Here is an 18333-nt window from a genome sequence, read left to right on the forward strand (position 1 = left end):
AAGCTATACAGATTAAGTCCAGCAGCAGTCCAGCAACTTCTCTTCTTTGATCTTCTTAAGAATTCTTATGCTGTAATATTCATAAGGGCAATTAAACTTGTTAGCTATGGCCTCTCTCAAAGTTAACATCTGTCTCTTTGTGCTTTTTCATGTCATTTTCTTGCTTTCTTCTGAAGTATTGGGCTATGGCGGTAATCCTCTCTCCCTCTCCCTCTCTCTCTCTCTCTCTCTCTCCATGAATATCTTTTTATGGTGTTCCTATATGATCAACTTGCATTCAAGTGTTGTTGGGCTTGAAATTTTCTTCTGATGTTTTCATAGGACTGAAATGCATTAGATGTGAACTGCAATGTACCGAGAAACAATATTTTTCCAATTATATCACATTATTGATGAATTGTTATGGCTAAATTAATAAACTTTCATTGCATTATGATGATAATTAATCCATGTAAGTTTCTTATACTATTTGCAGGTGAAGAACTCAAGCTTTTGGAGAACATCAATGTTTACAGGACATCATACTGGGACATACCGGCCCTGACCAAGAATAAGAAGGCAAGATGCGTCGCAAAAAACATTGCTGCCACGCTAGAGCAACCTTGTAATGAAACCACTCCTGCTTACAAGGTTAAACTAGATAAGTACCCAGATCAATTATCTAACTGCATTGGCACTAACCATACCACAGATGGTGTAGTATTGCCGGTTTGCTTGCCCGAGGATGGTCTAGCTGAAGTTTCATTGCTTCATAATTATACTCGAACCCGGTATGCAAATTACATAAAAGACTCGAATTTTACCGGGATAGGAATTGGATCCAATGATTATTGGATGGTGGTTGTTTTGAACAAAAAAACCTCAACATGGAGTAGTTCTGCAAGCGCAAATGGTTTGGTTTCAAAGCTTGGTTTTGGTCATGGAGTCGTGTCTTTGTTTCTGGGGATGCTCTTTTATCTGGTTTCATGAGTTCTTTCTGTAACTTCTGTATATTATTCCTCCAATGGTTTGCATTGTGAGTGTTGTTTGCTTACCTGGTGAGGAATGGTGCTAGGAGTGCTTATGATTTGTGATTGTTTTCCTCTGCCAATGTTGCAATTCATGGGCAGAATGACCCTCTTTTTTCAATTATTTTTTTGTCATGTAAAGTGTGTTGCGAATAAGAGATGAAATAAAAAGCAAGTTCTGCAATTCAAGCACTGTGTGAGTAGCTTTGTGATCCATTAACAGAAGACAAAGTTTAGGCCACCTTTATGTATATCAAAGACATGAGTGCTTCTGGCCATTAATTAATTCTGGTTTCTGCGTTGGCATTATGATGAAGAAGGTTTTGCTCAATAGGATATCGATATGCTGTGTTTAGAATATTTTGATAGCCTAGCAGATGCGTTCATGAGCTGGAAGTACAAATTCAAGCCCAAGAAGAGGCTTCATCCCATTTTATCCAATAATTGGATCGCTTTTAAATTTGGAAAGTAGATTCTATGCCACTCATTTCGAGAAACTTTTAAATTAAGCTTGTAAGATGTTATTTTAACAATTTTCATTATTTTCCCATTTAATTTTGGATTTTTAGCTTAATTACGGATTTTATGTTTTCTCTCAAGGATTCTGATTTTCTCTTGGTTTTAGATTCATATACCAAGGGGCTGTCTTCCTTTAAAAAGAGACAGATTGTTAGAGAATACATTCACTAGCTCCATCTCGTCCCTTCTATCCTAACTATAAATCGTAATCAAAAGCTGCCCTGTAGTAGGTAATTAATATCTCAATCACTTTCATAATCAAGAATGGTGAGTGTTCAACGGAATTTATAACATGTATATTTTTTATTACTCATGCTTGATTTTGAAATATTTCAGATGTATTGAATAAGTTAATTAAAATTTTGAATTTTTTTTAAATTATTTACCTTGTAGAAAATTAATGTGTTTTTCATATACTAAATTATTGAGCAGGTAAAATCCAATAATAAAACCGAATACTGATTGATTTTGGATTATAAAGAAAGTTATATAATTCAGTTTCAGGTGTTCATCACCATTTTGAAAATCTGAGATGAAGATTTACAAAATATATAAAGAGTATAGAACTCAGTATTGTTATGGCTCATATCTCAAGTCTCAAAGGTCTAAAATTTTAAGATCAGAGTCACTGGAAAGAAGATTCAATTTTCTACCATTTCATCAGTAACAGAGAAGTTTGGATTCACACATTTAATGCCCCAATTCTGCCTCGCAATACCCGGAGAATAAAGAAGCCAAAACAGAGGAGGAAACTTACGCTCTTTCTTTCTTTCGATCGGGGGTAAAAAAGCCAGAATATATAAGGCTTCCAGGGGATCATCTAGGGTGACAAGGGGAGATGGAGAGAGACCCTATAATACACCAAAAAAAAAAAACGAGGAGGCAGCATAAAGAATAGAGAGGAACAGAGCAAAAAAGGGGAGGAAAAACTCACTGCATATTGGAAGACACTAGCTATTCTATTGTCATTTTCTACTCTGGAGTGATGTTATTTGTATCAAGTTTTTTTTTTTTTAATTCGACTATAGAATAAATTTTTATTCTAGAATTTTTAATGTAATCTTATTATCAATACCTGAATAATTTTTTTGATTGAATTGATACACTAGTTGTTGAGTATTTCATTCCATATTTAACACTTGTGTATGTTTGGGGAACGTTTGCATAATTTATGATTCAATTTGAAACTGAAAAATAATAATTATTTTAATCATTATTTGAAATACTTTAAAAAATTCATAGGACAGAGATATCCTTGGAATTTTTCTAATCGTCAAAATTTATTAAGTAACTTAAAACCTTGAAATTTGAATTTGACACAAAATCTTGAAACTGTCATTGGATTCGGAGAGGTTTTGTACTGTGCTGTCCATTGATTCCCACTCGCCTAACTCAAATTCTGAGAAATGTTTTTTTTTTCTGCAGCTTCTCTGCCTCTTTCTGCTTCCTTTTCCTTTGTGTTTTCTTTTCTGTGTTTTTATCTGTTTCTTGAATAAGCTTTTTGTATCGTCCAAATTGTTTGATTTCTTTTCTTTCCTTAGATTTACTTCTTCCTTTCTTTGTATCAAGTAGTATCATTGACATTGGTAGATGCAGGAGGAGGAGGAGAAGGCAATGAAGAAAAAAGGAGAGCATAAATCTTTGAGCTCAAATTTCACTTTTTTTATTGCTGAGGGAACTCAAGAAATGCATAGCAAGAATTTTTTATGAGCAGAACCTTTTGGTTTCTGTATAACCTGATAGAAGCCAAACCAAATGCTTTTGTAAAGCATGGTTTGGTATCTACAGTTCCTTTGTGTAACAGAGACATAAAGGAGAATCTGGCAGCAGCCTTCACATTCAAGAAAAATGCAAGCACAATCAAACAAGGAAAGAATAAATATTCAAGTATAAAGAAGCTAACACTATATAAATTAATTGCAGCATCTTCTCTTCTTTGATCTTCTTAAGAATTCTTTGTGCTGTAATATTCAGAAGGGCAATTAAACTTGTTAGCTATGGCCTCTCTCCAAGTTAACATCTGCCTCTTTGTGCTTTTTCAAGCCATCTTCTTGTTTTCTTCTGCAGTTCTGAGCTGTGGCGGTACTCCTCTCTCTCTCTATCTCCCTTGATATCTGTTTGTGGTTTTCTTAAACGATCAGCTTGCATTGAAGTGTTGTTAGATTATAAATCTTTTTCTCTGTTGTTTTTATATGATCTGCAATCTAGCAATTATGCCATGTTATTAATGAATTATCATGTCTAAATAGATTAGTTTCCATTGCTGCATTATACTGATAATTAATCCATGCAAGTCTCTTGTATATTTGCAGATGAAAAACACGAACTCTTCAAGAACATCAATGCTTACAGGACACTATTCCTGGACATGCCAGCCCTTACCAAGAACAAGAAGGCAAAATGCCTTGCTAATGAGATTGCTGACAGGCTAGATCAACCTTGTAACGAAACCACTCATGTTGACCAGGTTAAACTAGACAGCTACCCTGATCAATTAAAAGACTGCGTCGGCACTAGCCATGCCACAGATGCTGTCGTGATGCCAGTTTGCGCGCCTGCGGATGAAGTGGAAGCAGTTCCATTGCTTCATAATTATACTCGAACCCAGTATAAGAAGTACATTAAGGACCCAAGCTATACTGGAGCAGGAGTTGGCTCTAATGATTATTGGATAGTGGTTGTTTTGAACAGAAATACATCAACATGGAGTAGCTCTGCGGGCACAAATGGTTTGGTTTCAGGGGCTGGTGCTGTGTCTATGTTTCTGGGTATACTTTTTTATCTAGTGTTGTGAGTCCTTTCTGTGACTTCTGCTTGCTATTCCTTCTAGGGTTTGTCATTTTGAGTGTTGTTTGCTTACTTCGAGAGCAAAGATGTTAAAGAGTGATCTATAAGTTGTGATTGTTTTCTTCTGCCAAAGATTTATTTTGTGGGCAGAATGATCCATTTTCCTCATTCTTTGTCATGTAAAGTGTGTTCAAAATAAGAGATGAAATAAAAGTTGTGCTTCAACAACTGTGTTCTTTAACTTGCTTTCTGAATCTGATCCCTTATTGTGAGATTAATATCTTGAAACAGAAGAAATGGTGGAGACAGAGAGGATATGTTCTCCATTATACATTATATTTAAAAAAATATAAAAATTAACTATAATACTTTTTATTTTAATTATATTTTTTTATTTTTTTAACTAAACCTGTATAAAAATCTTTTTTCTACCTTGTGAATAAAATTAGATAAACTTGTAAAAATTTCTCTACTAAATCAACTAAATATTTAGACGGTATAATTATGGAGCGAGAAAAAAAAATCATAAAACACCAAACAACTTTATAGCCAGCGTTCCAAGCATCAATGATTACGGGGAGAGAGAGAGACATCCCCACTAGTTGGGTCCAATCAGCAGAAGCAGCACCCTATTTAATACTCTTTCCATCAAAATCTAAAATAAACCGCAGCGCGCTCACTCTTAACATGCGCACTTAAAAATATAAAACGCCAGCAGTGCGCTACATAGCTCTCAAAACAACAGAAATGGCAGTGAACAAAGACGATGAAGAAGAAAGAAGAATTATTTAGCGACTTCATATTCGCTCCGTCAGTTCACGCCGTTGATTGCACCCCCACCATGATCAACGGCTCAGATTTCACCAACACCAACAATACAGACGACGATGATTGGGGAGATTTCAATTTTGTTAGCAGCAATTCCAGTGGACTCCCCCACGCTTTATCACTGCCCAGAATCTCAAATACCGATTTTGAATCCTCTACAAAAAATCAAAAGGTGATCGAGTCACTGACTCATCCTGGATCGGCACCGAGTTTAGTTAATAACTTGACTCAGTGGGACAAGCCCAAAGGAGCTCTGCCCCTTTCGATATTTGGAGAAATTGAGGAGGAGGAAGGATCAGATTCGGGCGAGCCTAGAAAAAATGAAAGTTTTGATTTTTTGGAAAATAAAGAGGGATCAGGTGTCATTGTGAGTGATTTGATAGCTAATTTTTATAAAGAGAAGGAGAGGAATAATGGGTTCAGATCCAATTTTAATGGGCCGGATTTGAATTTGGGAAATTTGAATGGTAATGGATTGAAGGTGAATGGTGTAAATAAGGGGGAATTGGATTCAAAGGGGTTGGGTTTGGATTTGAAGGAAAATGGATTGAATTCGAATAAAATGGAATCAAATTTGATTAAGAAAGATGGGAATTTGAGTGGAAATGGAGTGGATTTGGGTTTGGTTCATGATAATGAGGGATTTGATGATGATAAGTGGGAATTTGAAGGTGCAGACAGTAAAACTGTTGTGGAGATTGGGATTTCTAAGGTAAAGTTTTGATTTTGTTTTTTATGTTTGTTTATTTTAAGTGAGTTAAGTAGTTAAGTTTATATGAGTCAACTACTGATTTGTAGTTTCTTTTAGATTAGGAAAGTGTGCTTGTTTGTTGTTTTAGTTTGAGAATTTGAATGTGGGATTTGTTTTATTGATGTTTTTTAATGGAAATTTATGGAATCAGGCTGGTGAAATGAGGACTGAGAATGGATTGGTATCGCATGTTAATGGATTAAATTCAAGTTGGAACCCTTTGAGCTTGGATTTGAATGCATGGAAATCGCATGTTAATGGAGATCATTCAAGTAGGGATTGGTTGAATAAGGGAACAGTTGATGGAAATAGAGCACTTGGTAACAGCGATGAGTGGGAGTTCAAAGAAACAGGTTCCAAAATGCAGGCTAGAGATGAGAAAGAGAAGGTAAAATGTTAATTTTTGTTATTGATTGATATTTACTGTATACTGGATAGTTTTCTCTCTGAGTACATACGAATTGCATGTTTTCAACTATATACTTTGCTTTGATCTTTCCATAAAAGAAAGAAATTTTATTTTGAGGAAGAATGAAGACATGTACACCAATAAGATATTATCTAAAGAGATTGAATTCAAGATGTAGATTGTTTTGCTCTCCAAACAATCAGGATATCACCTCATCTAAGCTAAACAGCTGTGTCAGGAAAAGTTAGAAAAAAAAACTTTGTATACTCAGCTTTCAAACTATGTAATGTTTTGATCAACTTTTTCCACCTTTGATTCATTTCAAATTCTGCAATATGAGAAAGAGAATTAGATAGCTTGAGTCTCGGTGTTGATTTGATGACTGCAATGATATTTCCAGGTTGCCTTAGATTAAGTTTGAAAAATAATTTAACATGTCATCCGAGTTGGAATATGTGGCACCTAGTTTTAATGTGTTGGATCTAGTTTTAACTTTTTCTTTGCATGCTGAGAAAAAATGAGGAAATAGATGAAAAATGTTCTGATTTTTACTTTATTTTGTCAGTTGAGTATGTGTCTTTGTGTTGGCGAAGAGTGATGTGTCAACTTTGGCAGCTTAGCAGTAGGGATGTTATTGTTTTCTATTCTGCTCTTGGTTTAACAAATTCATCTGCAATATGTTCAGGGTGAGCAGATCAAGACTGAAATCAAGCCAACATTGAGTTATGATGGATCCAACTCAACCTGGAATGGTTTGGATGGATTAACAAATTCAAACTTAAATGATGTGAATTCAGATATAAAACAGATGAATCCAATTTCACTTGATGAAAATGAGGGTTTTAGTGGAGATGATGAGTGGGACTTCAAGGCTGCAGAATCAGAATTTGGGACTGGAGATGGGAATGCTAAGGTAGCACAGTTGTGATGATTTACAAGATATATTTCAATTTTAGTTCGCTTTCCATTCAGTTTAATAAATTTAAAATTTCAACTGTCTTGTTTGGTTTTGTCAGTCCTAATTAACAATGAAGCATCTGTGATTGGCATTTCACTTCTCAGCAACTGAAGATAATGTGTAGAAATATTGCTTGTGTTGTTTTGCATATCGTAGTAGGGATTAGAAACCTCAAGTTAATAAGATTGAAAACCATCAATTAATCAGGACATGCTAGAGGATATTTGGTTTAACACAAAATTGTGGTTGCATTACAGAACTCTTGTGTTCAACTTAGGTTTCTTTTTTTCTTTTTCTTTTTGATCATTCTTGCATAAGTGCTGCTTAATTATGTGCCCTTGAAATAGCTAAAATTTTGTATACCTCCAGTGTCTGTAGCTAAAACTGTATGACAATTGTATGACAAGGGCTGTTAAATATGGATATGTGCTTTGCTTCTGTCATGTCATTTGGTTTATCAAGTCTTATGTTTTTTCGTTTGAAGGGTGATGGGAGAATGGTGGAAAACTCAGAGGGAGCTACATACACATTTGGATTTGGTAGTGGGATGCTTGGTGCTGATGATTTATCTGGTGCATCACAACAGACCTCTCAAAAATTGACTGAATGGGACTTTGGATTTGATTTCACCCCTGCTTTAGCTCAAGACACTACCATGTCCCATCCATCCTCTGAAAATGAGCAGAACAACACCAAAAAGGGCTTGCATTCCTCCCCAGATGATGGAGTTGATGCTGATGAAGAGTCTTGGGAATTTAAAGATGCATTTTCAGAAACTGGATCAAAAAATAAGGTGAGTTTATTTATTTATTTATTTTTGCGATTCAACAGTGTTTGAACTTCTTGAAGAACATAAACATATGAAACCTTTTGTTTTTTGGCTATAGGAAGAGCCAAAGGTTGTTGAAGTTTCTACTGCTGTGGAAGCATTTCCATTTGATGGTGAAATCAAGGTGGTTCCTCACTTCAAATGCTTCATGTTTGAATAAAACTGTATGTGGTTGATTTTATTAAATGGTGGTTTGCATCAAGGCATGTGGCGTAAAAAATAAAACAAGCGAATCTGGAATTTTATTTTTTTAAAAGTAGATTTAAGATGCCTTTGTGGAGGCTTATACTCTCTTCCTTTTATTCGCCATCTTTATGAAATTGATTGGGTTTGATTTATGTTTGAAACTTTGACAGAGTGAAGTTCACTAATGGTGCAGACATCCATGAGCAAATATTGCTCTCTAATATAATGATCATTTGCTCTTCTTGATCAGGGAAACATGGCAAGGTCAATCAGTCAACATGGAGCTCTGCCTTTGTCCATTTTTGGTGATGAAGAAGAGGATTCCAATGATCCTGTGAGTTATCAAGACATTTCATCTGAGCTGCCTGATTCCAAGCCAATAGATGGCATTAAAAGTCCTCATTCAAACTTTGCTATCAATGATCTTATATCAAGTTTGTACAGTCAAGCTGAGCAGAATACTGCCATTATTACTGGCCAAAACCCCAGTGGAAATGGATTGAGCCTCATCAATGCTATAATGGAGTCTAATTTAGCAGGTGACAATGATGATTTTGATGATGATTCCTGGGAATTTAAAGTTGCCTCTTCAGGGACCAGAGCTGAAGATCAGGCCTCTTTTATTGGTCTTGGAGAGGCAAATACTGACTGTTCCTCCAAAACAGAGCTAAATGATTATGTCGATTTCTTTTGTAAATTGAAGGAGGAATTGCACTGTCTTGCCCTGTGTCATCTTGATAATCTAAAGGTTAGTAGTAGCCTTGTTAAGTTACTCTCCTCTCTTCTCATGAAGGTTGAGTTGCTAGTGGCATTGAATTTTGCAATATGCTTCTTGTTAGAAAGCTCAAAGTGCTGCTAGTGAAGATGCTGAAGTAAAAGCCCTTGAAAAGGAAATACAGGTTGGTAGCTTTGTTTGGTCACTTGTGTCATTATTGCTGCTGCTGCTGCTGAATCTCTGGTTTGTTTCCCATTTTAAATACATTGTACAGAAAAGATCAATGAAATAACTACTTATTTGAAAAGCATTATAATCTGATTGCTTGTTTATCTATTTTTCTTGGAAAATATTTACTTTGGCCCCTCAAAACTGGTGATAAATCTGTATCTGGGAAGTTTTTGATGCGTGCTTCCATAAGTTTTTTGTCTTTTGCTGACAGTTTTTTTTTATGGTATTCATTCTCTCTCAAGTCTCACTTCACATCTGTTACAATCATTTATATTTTGGAGCATACTTCTATAAGATTGTGGTCTTTTGTTGAATCTTTTTTATTTTTTGGTATTTCTTCTCTCACTCAACTCATATCTGTTACAATCACTTACGTTTATGCCCTGCCTCAATATGAATTAATGTGGTAATAAGCATTAATACTGTTTCCCCTTTCTTTCAAATTTCAATCTTTTGGCACTCATTTAATTGTGTTTGTTGGATATGTAATAATAAATTAATGCTTATAGAGCGAAATATATATTTGTGCTTACAACTTCATGTTTTGTTATTGTTGCCTGCTGTTCTAGAATCTTCATGATGAACTGTGCCGAGATGGTTTGTTTTCTGGTGAAGTTGACTCAGGGAATCACTCCCCAAAAAAATTGTGCCTGAATGAATTTGTTGAAGTTTTGCAAGAATCAAAGTACCAAGGGTTTGAATCAGAATATCAGTTATCAAGTAAATTGTCATTGGTAAGTCTTTTTTGCTTTCATTTATCATTAAAGAACCATCGACTTTTGGGCTTGAGAATCTGTCATCTTTCTCTTATGGCATCAATCCGATAAGTTGGTTAATGGTTCATTTATGCAAAGTCATGTACAGAGCCATTTGGGAGTCGAATTTATTTTCTAATCTTTCTAATGCAGTATTTTGCTTTTTATTGGTTCTGGTTTCATGCATCTTGACAGGTGGAGAATGATTTGAGATTGACAATGGAATTCCTCAAACATGTGGCATCAACAATAAAGATTTTGACATTGGTATCAAGAGAGGAGCAATCTTGTTACATTTCCACGTGGTCTGAAATCCTCTCTGTTTGTGCTGGAGAGCTGAAACATGGCGCCATAATTTGGACGCAGTCATTACAAAAAGATGTCCATGATCAAATATTATCTAAGCCTCAAGGTACCACATTGGCATTCTTGTGTAACAGGAGATTTGTTAATGGTCACAGATGCTTTGTATTTGTGTTTGATATTTTAACTTGACATTTTTTGGCGTGACTACAGGCAAGAACTATATCATTGCCCTTGGAGAAATTTACAGAGTTATTGAAGTTATTGGGTCATCAGCCAGACTTTATAAGCCATGGATTTTAGTTAGTTCTACAGATCCCACGGGCTTGTTCACTCTTCTAAGTGAGTGTTCCACCCTATGGTCAAGTTCTGGACTTGAAGAAGCTCTGCAAAGCATTTCTGATCCTTCTGGTGCTTATTATAATCAAGGTCGCACTACATTAATAGAGTCTATTAAGAATATTCACAATCTTGATACTCTGACGCTGTATAACCATGTTTTTTGTGGACAAGGCCCTATCTGTCAACTGTCAGTCTTAGCTGCAGGAGCAGTGCCAGGTATGCAGAATATGACTTTATATATTTTTTGGATTAGGCTAGGCTATTGAAAGATTCATTTTTCTCATAACAGTTATGACATGTAAAGCGGCCAAGATGTTAGTTTTCATTTTTGTGTGTCCACAAACTCCTCTGAACAGACTGTAATTGTGAAGTTCTTAGAGATTTTCATCTTTCATTCTTTATATAAATTGAGAAAATTGAAGTGTGCTATTTTGTGAACGTAATAGTTTTGCAAGCGGTTTTGTTATTTCTTGGTTTCTGTTGGTGGCCTTTTTGGTATAGTATAAGATGATGTTGACATACATGCATAGAACTTCTAAACAAGGTTGAACAAATAAATATTTTTACCATCTTGATTTCCTTGAACAGGGATGAAGATGGTGGTTTGGAATGGGGAGCACTACTTTCTCACACTTGCTAATTTGTGGGCAAATTTAGTAAGCTGCGACCCTCCAAATTTGCCGCACATACATGTTGGATGATGACGAGGATGGAAGGATAAGTTGGAAATGTCCAGTGGCAGCTGTTTGGCTGAGACTGTAATCGACTCCAATTGTTTCATGCATGATGAGGTTTCTAGGGCGTAAGCCACAGTTGCACTGTCACGAGGATGCTGCTCGGGGAAGGATTGAAGATCTAAATGGTGTTTCCTTTAAACTCAATCTGATAGTCAGGTACCAAAACAACGTTTTAAAACTTTATTGGTTGCCATTCATTACATCTAGGCCCTAGCTTAGCAATTGGGGCCTAGAGTTGTTTTGTTGTGTTATTTAGTTGTGAAATGGGTGAATCATACAACATCCACATACCTAGAAGTAGGATTTTGGCATGTATATGTATACAGGTATTTTGATTCTCTAGATCCGCCTCCTTTTCTGCCTTTTTCATGTTGTATTACAAGTTCAGTTATAGTCCTTGTTGTCATGTTATATATTCTTTCATGTTTCCCCACACATTTTTTAGCCAATTAATAAAGTGTATTCTTTTTTATTGTACCAAAGAGCACTCTTGCTTCTATATAGATTTTATCATGTTAAATTCGAATAAAAACCCTTGCTGGAAACATTTTTGTGGCATTTTCCAGAAGATCCCTGCATACAGGACGCTTTCAGCATACTAGAATGAAGATTCGACAAACGAAGTCGATCACTCTGATAAAGAATTACTATTGCTTTGGCCATTCTACTAGTTATTTGCTGATGCAATATTTTCTCGAACTCGCAACTTATTCATATAACGAAGGCATGCATGTCTTTTCGGCAGATGACCTTCTCTTAACAGGCTAACAGGGTGTTAGTAAGTGTGGAGGTATTTAACGAATCATTAATATATCAAGCTTTAGATCATGAGATTCTCAAATCAGTGTAGAGTTTAACAACCATGCGTGAAACTAATACCCTTGCGGTAGGGGGGTGTCCACGCTTATTCACTACTCATGCTCTAAAGTATGGCACGCAGCATCAATAGAAAATCCCTCTCTCTGTCTATATATATATATATATATATATATATATAGTAGAAGCTATTGCAATTATGGCACGACCATTACTACCGTTTATATAAATCCATTTCCTGAAAAGATTTGAATGTGCTGGCTGATCTGCAGATTTACCTGTTGTTTATGGGGTCAGGACCAGAGGGAACCGCTCTACTGACCGTTGCATGTTGAATATTAACAGAACCTTCAGTTTTCTTCGTATATTCCACTCTCTCCTTCAGATTTCTTGCTCCTAGAACTCCATGGTGAAAAGCTGAAATGCTCAGCAATATCAACAGGAGATACCCCACTTTATTCTTTGACGTAAACATGGTTTCTCTTAGTTACTATAGGCTTGACTTCCCTTTCAAGATGAAAACTACTACAAGGGTTCAACTTTAGTGAGGGAGAGAGCTGGGACTTATAGTGAAAGTCTAGTGGAATTTATAAGGAAAGATCGAGGAGTAGTCGTCATATGGAGGATCTGTGTGTAAAGGTAATTTGGGTGCCCATTGGATTACGTAGCTACATGTTCATCCAATATTTTCTTGTTAAAAAACCCTTTGGTCACATTCTCTGCTGGGGTACATATAAAATTAAGAAAAAGAAGGCACATGAAATGGCTATGGACTATTGTTTATGTTGAGGCTGCTGTCTCCCATATAATTTCTCCTGTAACATTTCTTCATCTCCAAATTGTCAATTTCCATACAAAGTTACAACACTTGCATGGCTATAGGGCATGGAATGCTTCATTCACAGCTATTAAACCTGATTGAAGTGGTGGGTCAACCCGACTTCTCCTTGTCTGTGTGAAGTGTCAAAAACATTAATTTAAATTTGATTTTTTTAATTTGACAGGTTAATTTATGATTGGATTAAATCCAATCAAAATTCAATTTAACTTTTAAAAAAAATTAAAATTACGTTGTTTTTACTTCTTAAAAAAATTAAATTATAGCATTTTGATGGACTAGATTTAACCAACTCTACTTGTTATCCGATCCTGACAGGTTTAATAACTTTCCTTAATTTGGAGGGTATCTGATGACTTGAAAATAATTTATGATAATGATGTGTAGCAAGTCATTGTCTCCAACGACCAGTAGTCTTCTTTAGTCTAATACCAATCCAGGCAAATCCAATAGTTTAAATTTTTTTCTGAACCTTATCATGGCTTTGACTCTTCCTTTGGTTGCTGCTATTGTTTTCTTTCATTTTCCTCTCTAAAATCTATAAATGTTGGTGTTCATCTCAGTGCAGTAATACCATATAGGGCAACAACTAGTACTTCTTGGTTTTAATTTCATAGTTATCAAACCCTACCCAAACTTAGGTTGGTCAAGAAAACTTGTGGCTGGTGGCTCAACTCGTATCTATCCTAAAACATTAACATTTTAAGGGGTTTTTTTTTTAAGAACAAAATGATATCATTTTAGATTAAATAAAATAAACTTAAATGGAGTGATTTTAGACTAAAAAGGATCCTTAGAGTTAACCTATCTAGATCTTACTCGAGATTAATTAGGTTACTTATTGAATATCTGAATTTACTCATGTTGATTTTCTAAATGAATTAAAAATAAATTTAACTCGAATGAAGCATATTTTAAGTTAACTGATAATTGAATCATGATAATTATAGTTACAAATAATAGTTTATTAAAAAAGTTTATGTTTTAAAAAACTAGGGATAGAGATACCGATTTATTGTATTGCCTTTCGAAGAAACAAGACAATTCTTTCTTTTGTTAGGTTTAGGTACCATTATATTTAATTACCATGTCTTGTTTCTACTTTTGGACTAAGTTATGGCACCTCTTGCTATATATCTCATAAAAAAAAATTAAAAGTGAAGGGGATTTTCATGTAGCCACACAATTCATTATTTACTAAAATAGTGAAATGGTGTCTATAGCCTTCTTATAAAAAAACTCTCCTTTGATATATGTATTTAAAAGTATTTTAGTTTATTTAATATTTTTATGAATAATAAAATAACAAAAATAGCCTTTAGGGTAAAAAGATCAACACAATAGGGGCATGAGTATTTCAATATTTTCATTTTTTATAAACAATAAAATTATAGGTGCCATTAAATCCAAGAAATTTAAGTAATTAGGGTTAAAGGGTACTAAAGTTTTTTAGCCTAGGTTTTTAATTAATTGATGATTTGATTGAAGGTAATAACATTATTTATCATTAAATAATATTTTAAGTTTGAAAAAGTTGTTGGCGTCAGAGCATTTTAGATGGCACGTGCATCTGCTCCTCATGGTAAAAAATAAGCTTCTATCGTTTCATTTTATTTCTCATTGTCTTCTTTTTTATTATGGGTGGCACATGTTGTTCAAATATGGTCGATTTATCACTAGTGATCTTTTTTTTCCTTTTATTTTTCTCTCTTACCCCCAAAAATACATTATAGTCCTCATTGTTATTGGTATTTTAAATTTAGTCCTTTCAGTTTTGATTTTTGTATTTTTTTCATTTTCCTTTTTTAAAGTTTTATTTGTTTTTAATTTAACCCTTAATTTCTAATTTGTATATAATTTAATATTTTTATTTAGTCCTTCTACTTTTAATTCCTTTTTTTCCTTTGCATTTTTGTTAAATTTTTTATGACTTTTAATTTTATCATTCAAATCAAGTTTTGTTTTTCAATGATAATAATAATGATTTCAATTTGGTCCCTCTTCTTTTTCTTTTTTATTGTTTTCCTTTGCCTTTTTATCAAAGTTTTTATGATTTTTAATTTTATCCTTCAATCAAATTCATGGTTTTTTTAAAAAAATAATAATAATAAAATAGTAGTAGAAGTAGTAGTAATAGTTTTATTATGATAGTAGTAGTAGTGATAATAGTAATAATTTTGATAATAATAATAACAAATGTTGATGATATACTAATAGTGATGATAATGGTGGTAATTTGTTGTGGTTATAATAATAGTGGTGATAGTAATAATTTTAATAATAATAGTAATAAAAAAATAGTTATTATATTAGTAATAATAATATGTTTAATAATGATAATGGTAACAACAACAACAATAGTAATTGTGATAGTGGTGGTGGTGGTGGTGGTGGGGTGGAGTAATAGTGATGATAGTAAAAATCCTAATAATAGTAGTGGTGATGGTAATAACAACAACAACAACAACAACAAAAAACAGTAGTAGTAGCAGTAGCAACAGTAATGATGATAGTGATAATAGTAATAATACTAATAAAATTGCTACTATTATTACTAATAATAATAATAATAATAATATTAACAACAACAATAACAATTAGTAATTTTAATAATAATAGCTATGATAACAATAAGAATAATGGTGATGATGATGTTACTTATTAATAATAGTAATAATAGTTATTTTTATTCTCATTTTTTAATTTTTATTTTTTCTAAAGTTTTTTGTATAATTGATTTTTTTTCAATTTCATTCTTTAATATTTAATTGACTGAAAATTCAACTGTATAGTTTTTCCAGATTAAATGTTTTAGATCTAATAACTCGAATCACATGTTTAAAAAGTGAACATATTTTAAAAAAAAACTTATAATTCTTTTTTATCTTTTTATCGGATTATTTCAGTCACATGATATAAGTCACGGGTTTAGAAAAATATCTCTTATTGATTTAACACTAATTAGTATTCTTACATATTTATCATGATTAATTTTTTATTATTTTAATACCTAAACATTATTTTTTACACAAAAATAATTCAGTATCACGATAAAAAGGCCCACCGAAGGTACTCTCTCACTCAAGGTTGTTAAAATCGTGATTTAACTTGTAAAATCATATGATTTTACAAGTCAATATAGACTTAACGTGCGAAATTGTTCAAAAAACTCAGAAATGAATGAAATCGGATTGAAATCGAGTAAAATCATTAAAATCGGGTGAAATCGCATAAAATCACGATTTGACCACTGATTTTACGATTTCTGCATAATCTAGCCTTTTCTATTAGATAACGTGAATAGGAACGAGGACAAACCAATCACAGTTAAGCATGTGTGTGTTTGCCTGTCTCTGTACTTGATTATGCAACAAAGAATGTTTTTTTCATAGCATCACTCTTTTGCTTGCCACCTGTCTTCTTTTATTTTGATAAATAGCACTTGCTTTTGTGATGGGATATTTTTTTAATTGGCGACTCTTTCTCCCTTGAAGAGTTAACAATATTCCTCGATGATTAATATAATTTGATAATGCGATGTAAGCCAAGGTGATAAGTGAGAGTTAAACCACAAGATCGATGTTCGTCATCAATAATTAAATAATTAAAAAAATAATTTATTGGATTAGATAAGTTAATCGCATGAGAATTTAATTTTGAAACATAGTGCTAAAAATTAATTATAAATTAGACCAATGTGGTAAATTGTGCTTGGATAATTATTAATATTTGACCTTGAATGAATTAGAACAAATTAATATTTTAAAAAATTAATGATGATAATGAAACTGATTTTAGTTTACATGACACACCAGCAGATTATTTGTTTTAAAAATTAATGAAGACAATGAAACTGGTTTTAGTTTACATGACACACCAGCAGATTATTTGTTTTAAGTTTGTTAATTATTAGTTAATGAAAAGTTATTTAAACTATGTATGTATTTTTATTTGAACCATGTATTTTAAGATACTTGAACTATGTGTGAATTTTTATTTGAAGCATGAATTTTTTTTAATGTATTTTAAAATTCCTTATGATTTTATGATTTTACAATTCATTTTAAAAATTTAAATTTATTTTATATTTTTTGTGTCGTATTAAAATCATAATTTTAACAACTTTGCTCTCACTGGTTGCGAATCAAGCCGAACCTCGTACTGAATGTTTCAATCCATGACTGCACATAATACCTAAAATGTCTTTTTTAGTGTTGCATTATTGATTTTGTCATCTACGATAAACATAAGAAGTGTAAAGCCCTAATATGCACCATGGAATCATCCTCCATCATCACAAGGATATCTATCTATTACTTTTCTTGTTAATGGAAAATTAATTAACATACACTATCCATCCATGGAATTTCACTGTTGTAATAAATAGTAAAATATTAAGTTTTTTTTAATCTAGTCCTCAAGTTTTTCTTAAGTTTAAACTTAGGTTTTTTTTTCAATTTTATACTTTAATATTGGGTTTAATAGGTATTAGATTTTATAATATGTTTTGATTTATTTTCTATGGAGTTATCATAATCTCATGACCTGGATTTGTTACGTTAACCTGGATTGACTCGGGTTATTCTTTCTTTTTCTAATTGATTTTTTCTCAACTCTATCATTCGATGTTGGGTTAATTGACAATTGAACTTCATATTATTATTTTTTTCAAATTCATTCTTCAATATCGAGTTGATTGAAAATTAGACTTCATAATATTTTTTTATGAGGTTATCTTGATTTTATAACTCAGATCACAGGTTTGATTGGTTAATTAGGGTTGAATTAGATGGTTTTTTATGCTCTTTTTTAAATTGTTTTTTCAATTTTATCCTACAACATCAGGTTGACTGAAAATTGAGCTTTATAATTTTTTTTTAATTTTTTTTATGGAGTTATCTAGACCTCATGACTTAGACTTGGCATGTTAACCTAGGTTAACTTAGCTTATTTTTCTAATTGAATTTTGTTTTCAATTGCATCATTTGACATTGGATTAAATGCAATATAGGTTAGAGATTTGACAAGTTAACATAAATTAATACAAGTAAATTCAATATGTTGTCGTCTCAATATTTTTTTTTAAATATCATCTTAATTTTGTTAGTTAAACTACATATTTAGCAATTATTTAAATTTGTGTTGTTTTTAAAGCTGCAAAGTCAACTAAATCATATCAGGTTATCTATCATATAATTTTTTTTCCTTGCTAGAAAACATGTTAATAAAATCTAATTTTTTTTATATATTCAATAAAAATTTAATTTAACCCGCAGCATCGTGCTGAAAGTTATCCAATTATTCATCTATTAGTCTTTGAAT

At 32.8% G+C, this 18333-nt stretch overlaps 3 protein-coding genes across 3 annotated transcripts; all 3 read left to right on the plus strand.

The window, feature by feature from the left end:
- Window positions 1-1191, plus strand: LOC133694098 (uncharacterized GPI-anchored protein At3g06035-like). Its single transcript, XM_062115533.1, has 2 exons — window positions 1-191; window positions 476-1191. The coding sequence occupies exons 1-2, from the start codon at window positions 107-109 to the stop codon at window positions 967-969; spliced, it is 579 nt and encodes a 192-aa protein (XP_061971517.1). The 5' UTR covers window positions 1-106; the 3' UTR covers window positions 970-1191.
- A 2238-nt stretch (window positions 1192-3429) lies between these two features.
- Window positions 3430-4541, plus strand: LOC133694047 (uncharacterized GPI-anchored protein At3g06035-like). The gene is made up of 2 exons (XM_062115465.1): window positions 3430-3608; window positions 3839-4541. Exons 1-2 carry the CDS (start codon window positions 3524-3526, stop codon window positions 4318-4320), a joined length of 567 nt encoding a protein of 188 aa, XP_061971449.1. The 5' UTR covers window positions 3430-3523; the 3' UTR covers window positions 4321-4541.
- A 373-nt stretch (window positions 4542-4914) lies between these two features.
- LOC133693992 (uncharacterized) lies at window positions 4915-11839 on the plus strand. The gene is made up of 11 exons (XM_062115390.1): window positions 4915-5853; window positions 6044-6280; window positions 6987-7214; window positions 7744-8052; window positions 8147-8212; window positions 8525-9022; window positions 9114-9173; window positions 9790-9954; window positions 10171-10387; window positions 10492-10836; window positions 11209-11839. Exons 1-11 carry the CDS (start codon window positions 5080-5082, stop codon window positions 11319-11321), a joined length of 3012 nt encoding a protein of 1003 aa, XP_061971374.1. The 5' UTR covers window positions 4915-5079; the 3' UTR covers window positions 11322-11839.
- Window positions 11840-18333: the final 6494 nt, after the last annotated feature.

The sequence above is a fragment of the Populus nigra genome, chromosome 5 (genome assembly GCF_951802175.1).
Source record: "Populus nigra chromosome 5, ddPopNigr1.1, whole genome shotgun sequence".
Lineage (NCBI taxonomy): Eukaryota > Viridiplantae > Streptophyta > Magnoliopsida > Malpighiales > Salicaceae > Populus > Populus nigra.